Raw genomic sequence first — 8,012 nt, forward strand, 5'->3', positions numbered from 1 at the left:
ACTTACTCTGCCCTGGTTTTGTCATAGCTAATGACACTGGTTGGCCCACCATAGGCAAGTCCGGCACAACTCTGAAGCCTCCTGAGAGACGAGACTCGGGGGCCGACAGTCAGGGCAAGAGCCCCACCTCAGGCTCCCCCGTCACCCCAAATGCAGAAAAGGTAAGCTGTCTAGTTCTATTCTTTACTAATGAATCTTCTGAACCTTGATTAGTTACGGCCAATTTAATTGTGTTTTTTAAACCTGTGAGGACCATAATATCTCAATATTCATTTTTGAACAAATTTATCATCACTCTGAGATAAAACTGTCAAATCAGACTTTAAACTGTAGAAAACAATCACAATATAAGATCTAAACATTAGAGATCAAGCAAATCGTACCTGATGTACATTGTATAGTTGTATGAATAAATATTTTTAAACATAATCAAAGAGGTTTGTGTGTTTTATTTTTGCTAAATTGACAACAAAATCAGCTACACAAGAAGTTCAATTTTGCCTTTTAATTTTCATGATTCATTTTGTTTTAAATGTTTGTTTTTTTTCCATCCACACAACATTTTGCTACGTATTACAGCTTAGAATGGATCAAATCGTGATTTCAATGTCTGCAGTATCTTAAGAAATTGCTTTACATACGATGTACATTAAGCACTTTGTATTGCCCGGTTGCTGAAAATGTGCTATAGAAATAAAATTACCTTTACCTTTATCAATATTGTCATTCAGAAACTGCAACCAGGTTGCTTCCAATCAAATAACTTGTCAAGCTGATTTATTTTCAAAAACTGAATATGTTTATTCAATTAACCAAATGCAAATGATATCTTATTCTACAGAACCCTGTCACTTGATTCGTCATAAAAAAAATAATAATAATAATTCTTGTCTGTTTGCTGCTCTTTCCTCAGGTGCTAGATCCAAAACTTGCTGTGTCCTCCCCTGCCATAACCAAGCCGCAGCCGCCGCCGTACGGATCCCACCTCACCTCCGCAAACCCAGCCAGCTCCTTGGAGCGCCGCAAAGATGCACCGCCCCCGCGGCCCCTTCCAAACCCCCCGGCGCCCGCGTGGCCCCGCGTGCCGTCCTCCACTGGCTCCTCCTCTCAGCAGATCCAGCAGCGGATCTCCGTGCCGCCGAGTCCCACCTTCCAGCCCAACGTTCCGCTCTTCCCTCCCGCGCTGAGCGAGCGTCTGGATCATCCGCCCGCCGTGGCGGTGCGCCCCTTCATCCCGGACAGAGGAACGCGGCCTCAGTCGCCCCGCAAGGGCCCACCTACCGTGAACTCGAGCTCCATTTATCACATGTATCTGCAGCATGCTGCGCCAAAGAGCCAACCGCCGAAGCCTGCTGTTAAAGCGGGTAGGACTTAAGAACATTTCTACAAAAACTCAAAATCTAACCAAGTATTTCCGGTCTAGTTTCTAGTGCAAATATCTTGGTACACTTGAAATAATGCATAATTAAGTTACAAGTAAATTTTCAGCATGAAATAGGAGCTTTTAAGACAATAACTCCTTAATGTTGATGAAACAGTTATGTGTAAAATAATCCGATAGAGGTTATTGCACTTATAACTAGTACTTTTTTGTGTTTTTGCAGTGTAATAATATGTTTAAAAAAATGATTGAAATCCCTGTTTGCCTTTATTCCACCTTCTCTTTCTACATCTAGTCTACGGGAAGCCTGTTCTCTCCTCCAGCTCGACACCAGCATCCCCCCTGCCTTACGTCCAGGCAGGTGGAGCATTCCCGGCGCTCCAAGGCCTCGCCGGCAGTGACGACTCTGTAGACGGAGAACTTGATGATCCGGAGAGCTTCCAACCATCGGCACCTCCTCCCAGTGTGGAGAATATCCCACGGCCACTCAGTCCCACGAAGCTTACGCCTATGGTCCATTCCCCGCTCCGTTACCAGAGCGACGCAGACCTGGAAGTGCTCCGTAAAAAGCTAGCCAACGCTCCAAGACCACTAAAGAAACGGAGCTCCATCACAGAACCCGAGGGCCCCAGCGGACCCAACATCCAGAAACTTCTCTACCAGAGGTTCAACACTTTGGCTGGAGGCATAGAGGGGAATGGTGGCAGTGGATCAGGTGGGAGTAACGGCGCCGGTAACGGAACACCGTTTTATCAGCCGGCTATTCCACCCGGATACCTGGGAGGCGATTCACTGGCTGACACAAACAACGGCAACCTCCTCCCTGAGACGCAGCTACCGCCACCACCAGGAGGGGAGGAACCAGGCTCTGAGGCTTCCTCTACCAACGACGCCAACGCCAACGAACCCAAGGCACCGGAAGGAGCTGCGGATCCAGGCGAGGAGGAGGAACCGGAAGACGACAACAACAACAACGTCGGAGGCTCCCAGGCATCTCTGCCCAGCCCGGTGCCAGAGGTCAGCAGTCCAGAGGAGAGTGGGACGGCAGTTTCTCAACAGCTGGTGAGCCAAGCAGCAGTGTACTCTTATTATTTATTTATTAATTTTTTTTTAATACATTAACTTTTTTCTTAACTTAAAAGACATTTCTGTTTTTGTTAAAGGAGAAGCGCACAAACCTGAAAAAGCCCGACTCTGAGCGCACCGGTCATGGCTTCAGAGTCAAGTTTAATCCTTTAGCCCTGCTGCTTGATGCGTCACTAGAGGGAGAGTTTGATCTGGTTCAGAGGATCATCTATGAGGTATGTCCTTCGGATGAATGCTTTATGTACATTTCATTCATAGAGCTGTGCAAAAATATTCACACCCCATGAGCATTTTACTTTAAAGGGGGAATTGGAATTTGAGCTCATGTAAAATCAAAGTGTTGCTATGATTCTTTCATGCATGTTTGAGAAATCCTCTAATCTCCCGTGGCAACCATTCAGGATGGGAAAACGGTTGCTCTCACTGAGTGCCGCATTTTCAACACAGCTCTTCTCTGAAGCTGCAGTTTTCCAGCTGAACTTCTGCCTCCCAGTGACTGCCCCACTCAGCTCCTTCAGACTAGCAGCAGCAATTAGAAAACACCTGGTAGAGCTGGCTTCTGCTTATCATCACGCACACTATTTTACTGTGAACGACTGTAAATGGGATACCGGAGAAATGTTGTTGCAATTACAAGGTGAAGGTGTAGTGTGGGAAAGACTATGGGCTCCTTAAAGAGACAGAGTCCTTTAAGTAGGACAGTTTTTATCTGCGTTAAATTTCAAAGACAAAATGTTTTAAGTTATGTTTGATACAACATTTTTATAAACAACTGAACTGAACCCGAGTTCAGTTGAACTTCAGTTCTGAACTGAACTGTGCTATAAAATGGCCCTGAAAATACACAATACTTCCCCTTTGAAGTCAAAAACCTCAGTGTATTTATGGGAAGAAGATGAGGAAGTTCATCATTTTTAGGGCGGCGTATAGCCCTCATGCTTCTCTTTTTCTCCAGGTGGAGAATCCCAGCACTCCCAACGATGAGGGCATCACACCTCTGCACAACGCAGTGTGTGCAGGACATCACCACATCGTCAAGTTCCTGCTAGATTTCGGCGTGAACGTCAACGCGGCGGACAGCGACGGATGGTGAGTCCGTTGAGTCGACACCGTAACGCTTTAGTCGTGACTCCGCTCGCGTCTCCCTCCTTTGACTGCTTGCGTTCATCTGAGCAGGACTCCTCTTCACTGCGCCGCCTCCTGCAACAGCGTTCATCTCTGCAAGCTGTTGGTGGAGTCAGGAGCCGCCATCTTTGCGAGCACCATTAGTGATGTGGAGACGGCAGCGGACAAATGTGAGGAAATGGAGGAGGGCTACATCCAGTGTTCCCAGTTTTTATACGGTGAGAGAGGGCCCTAGAGAGGAAAGTTCTGGTTTTGTAATCCCACCGCTGCTTCATCTCCTTCAAATCTGACACAAGCTGCTCTGGGCTCTCCTGTGCAGGTGTTCAGGAGAAGCTGGGTGTGATGAACAAGGGCACGGTGTACGCTCTGTGGGACTACGAAGCCCAGAGTCCAGATGAGCTGTCATTCAAGGAGGGAGACGCCATCACAATCCTGCGGCGGCAGGACGAAAATGAAACGGAGTGGTGGTGGTCACGGCTGGAGGACAAGGAGGGCTACGTGCCCCGCAACCTGCTCGGGGTACAGCAGGCTTAATATTCCTTCTACTCTAAATTATACTGCTATAAACTATTTTAGTTTTTTTGGAATTTCAAAATTTACCCCTTTCGATTACCTTGGCAGAAATGACTGGGTTAAAATTGAACCTCCATTTAACTCTGTGAAAAAAAATTTTTGGATTAGTAGACAGTGAGATAAAGGTTTCCTTTATCGAACTAATTAATTATCCACATATTTTATACAGAAATGTATAAATCCCAAATAAGGCTGTCTTTCTGCGTTACTAGGTGGGCAGAGGATCCAAATCTGAGCTCGTTTGGAAAGCCGTGTCTTCATAAGCAGCAACATGATGTCTTGTGTAACAGCAGATTTGATAACATGCTGATGCTGTTCAGAGATTAGATTCACCTGCTGCTTTTGAAATTACAAACATGGGAGCTACTAAAAATAAAGATTTAATGGACGTGATCAAAGCAGTTTAAATAGTTTGACACAGAATATGGGAACTTAGAAATACTTTTTTCAGACAAGAGGAGGAATATTAGAGAGATCTAAAGTTTACCATCACTGAAGTGTGCCAATAGCCATGTCTGACTTGTGTATTATACAGGGAGAAGATTCAAATCCTGGTTACGTTTGTAATCAACAGCATTTGCTAAATGTATTTTGTTATGTACAGTTGCATATTGTTTCTATTTTGTAACTATTTAGAGTTTTGCTTTACTTTAAACATTTAAGAATAAAATAACACTCATAATTATTGAGAAGTAAAAAAAATAATAATTGCATTAAACCCAGAAATTTAGTACGAATTTAGTTATGCAAAGCAAAATAATTTTGATTTCCGTTTGTCTCTGCAGCTCTGTCCTCGAATTAAGCCTCGTCAGCGCTCCCTGGCGTAACGTCCCCCGCCTGGACCGGAGACGCACCAGAGGAGCCCGGTGCTCCGACTCCTCCCTGTGGCCATAACCTTCCCCAGCCTTGTGCGTTCACAAAATCTTTCCAGCGTATGCGGAGGGAACTGAACTTTGACACACCTACTCACGTCTGCACATACAAAGACAAGCACTCCAAAGTCTGTTAACTGTCTCCATCCTTATTTCCTCCTTCCTTCCTCTCTTATTGTTCTAACAGACGACTATTTGAAGATTCAAACACTACCCCTTGTCTGTATTTCTTGCAGTGTTCACACTTCAGCCATCTCCTTGAACAAGTCGTATTGACGGCACTGGTTTACATGATACTGTATGATAGCTGGAGGTTTATCCTTTAAGTCTGGTTTGGGTTTAAGGACGTTCTTTTTCTTGCTTTGCTCCTCCTGAATAAACACTATTGCAGAAAAACGAACCACCAAAGATGAAATACAGTTAAAAGTTTTAATTCGTGCTCTCTGCAACAGCTTGAAGTAAAGCCGAAGAGGGGGATGATCAGTTTCTTTGCTGCTGTTTGTAATTATTAATGGTTCCCAACAGTAAAAGTCGCTCTGGATGGTCTCACGGAGCTGAAATTGAAATTTTATGGGGAAAACGAGAAAGTAAATCTTCAGTATCGCTCACACAAGCTAGTTTAATGAATACGGACTGACATCTCATGCATTATTCTACTGACTTCATACACATCAGTAACGTTTTTTTTTCTCTCTTCTTTCTTTTGTTGAAATTAATGTGCAAAATCTGGACGCAGAACTACTCTGGATCTGTGGCAAGAACACTAATAAATTATAAGCGAGCCTTTGAACAATATTTTCTTTGTATTATGTGATCTCTGTGTAAAACAGATGTTAAATTGAGAGAGAGGATTCAGTATGTAAAGTCTCTGAAAGTAGCACATCCCCAAAGACAATGATGCAAAAGTGGGCAACAATCAGTATTTTTGCTTTGCCAGAAAACGTTGTGTATGCAACTGTAGAGTGTGTGTTCATGCGTACAACACAATTAATAGCTGCGTTTGCACAGAGAAGGAACAAATTGGCATCAAATGGCGCCAAAATCCCAAGTGGTGTCATTTATATGCAGTGTCCTCCACAAGTCATTGGTGCCCCTGATACAGATGCATCTAAAAGCCTTAAAATACGTTGTCACGGCTCTTTGCTGCAGTTATCTAAATGTGAGTTGTTTTTTTTTGTTTGTTTTTTTCTCTTATCTGGTCCCACCTCACTGCATGTACTCGCATTATAAACTCAAGTTATCATCCAGCATTGTTTATTGTAGTTCCACTTGTTTTAAGTTTCAAATATTTGCTTTGTCCTACTGTAAATAAGAGCAAGTTCTGGGAAGGAGTGTTGTTTTAGCCTTTTTTTTTTTTTTCTGTTTTATAGAGATTAACACAGATCTGTATCTTCCTTACTTGAGTGGCATGTTCTTTTATCTTTTCCATTTTGAGGCGTGGCTGAGAGAACTTCACTTGCCAAGTCATATTTGTACCCCAGAAAAACAGGATGATTGTTTTGTTGCATTTCTTTTAGAGGACTGTTGGTAAACATCATTTGTATTTCTGTAACTCGCATGAGGGGCAGTACTGTGCTGCAGCAATTAGTACAGTATTTAAACAAAATGCATACGATAAAGTTAAATATAGACTAAGACGAGGAAAACGCTGCAATAAACAAGCTGATGGGAATTAAAAGCGACAATAAAGTAAGTTTGAAGGATGGAAAACCCAGTAGAATAAATATAAGGTGGCAAAACTATTCAGGTTTGGATTTTTCTAAATTTTCCTAAGGGATTATGTTTATAGAATAAAAATGTAAGGCTTTCACATCTCTACCAAGGGTGCCAATGACTGAGGGGACATCATTTAAGCAGTAATGGGTTTTAAAATGGTTTTTCTTAAAAAAAAAAAAAAAAAGAGTACATGAAAGACGCAAAGAAAAAAGACTAGATTAGAAAATTATTGATTTAGGCAACTTAACGGTTTACTTAAATATATTAATGCACCTTGAAGTGTTTTATAGGCCAGTTTTCTTCAAGATTAAACCACGTTCTGATTTCAGACTCATCTCTACATAACTAGCTTTAAAGGAAAAGTACAGGTAAGGGAAATTGCTAGTATTTTGGCTCTGAAATGTTGCATTACCTACACATGCAAATACACAACCCGTCAGAAAGGAGTGCAGGAATTAAACATTGGTTATATACACATATTTTAATTTAAACCAAGTCCAAGGAAACAGACCCTGTAGCATTATCTCTCACTACCATCTTCCTAGGACCCGACTCTAACCATTTCAAAAACATTTTTCTTACCTCGTTAGTCAGCTTACACTCTATTTCTGAATATAATTTATATATTATCTGTTTTTCTCTATTAAACTCTTCTTTGTTTGTTTTCCACCCTAGCTGGATTTTACAGTGTCATCTCTGGTTTATTTCTTATGATTTAACCAACTCCACTGAAATATCTCAGGACTGACAAAGTGCTGCAGACACATTTCATCTCAGCTCTGTTATAGCATTTCACAAATTGCAGTCTGTTGCTCTGTGTTGGAGATAAGTCTGGGCCATCATCGTATAACTCCTGTATCCTTTGGTTTGTGCCATAAATACCTTTAAAATAGGGTGTGAATATTAGAATTGATCCTATTTGTTTGAGCTTTACGTTGCTGAAATGCTAATAAAATCTATTTGCTCTGTTTATTTGTGGTGTTTTTTTTTTTTCCATTTAAAAATTACAAAGCTGCTTGGAGTGAAGTTCGTTATGCTGATCTTTATGTTTTTAGTTGTCAGACTGCATAGAAATATTTCAGAAGTTATTAATGACAAGTCATGGACAACATAGTTGTATGTAGGAAATGCGGGAATGTTTAAGATCTGACTCGAAGTAAAGGTTTGGGTTAATCTCTTGATCAGACATAATTTCTGAATGGTTAAAGGCTGTTATTTGACATGTGTTTTCCTCAAGCAAATATTGAAATGTTGAGTGG

At 41.9% G+C, this 8,012-nt stretch overlaps 1 protein-coding gene across 10 annotated transcripts in view; it reads left to right on the top strand.

The window, feature by feature from the left end:
- Positions 1 to 7,725, top strand: part of ppp1r13bb (protein phosphatase 1, regulatory subunit 13Bb) — a 29,904-nt gene extending 22,179 nt beyond the window's left edge. For 7 of the 10 annotated variants that reach the window (XM_016671889.1, XM_016671890.1, XM_016671891.1 and 4 more), the window contains 8 exons: positions 28 to 161; positions 914 to 1,364; positions 1,677 to 2,443; positions 2,545 to 2,682; positions 3,423 to 3,556; positions 3,644 to 3,810; positions 3,912 to 4,111; positions 4,951 to 7,725. In XM_016671889.1, coding sequence (XP_016527375.1) covers positions 28 to 161; positions 914 to 1,364; positions 1,677 to 2,443; positions 2,545 to 2,682; positions 3,423 to 3,556; positions 3,644 to 3,810; positions 3,912 to 4,111; positions 4,951 to 4,992 — 2,033 coding nt within the window. In that variant the 3' untranslated portion in view covers positions 4,993 to 7,725. Of the gene's footprint in view, positions 1 to 27; positions 162 to 913; positions 1,365 to 1,676; positions 2,444 to 2,544; positions 2,683 to 3,422; positions 3,557 to 3,643; positions 3,811 to 3,911; positions 4,144 to 4,380; positions 4,802 to 4,950 lie in introns of those variants that run through there. The other 3 variants (XM_016671886.1, XM_016671892.1, XM_016671887.1) reach the window with 2 other exon arrangements.
- The last annotated feature ends 287 nt before the right edge of the window (positions 7,726 to 8,012 follow it).

Source organism: Poecilia formosa, unplaced genomic scaffold (genome assembly GCF_000485575.1).
Source record: "Poecilia formosa unplaced genomic scaffold, Poecilia_formosa-5.1.2 Scaffold53, whole genome shotgun sequence".
Classification (NCBI taxonomy): Eukaryota; Metazoa; Chordata; class Actinopteri; order Cyprinodontiformes; family Poeciliidae; genus Poecilia; species Poecilia formosa.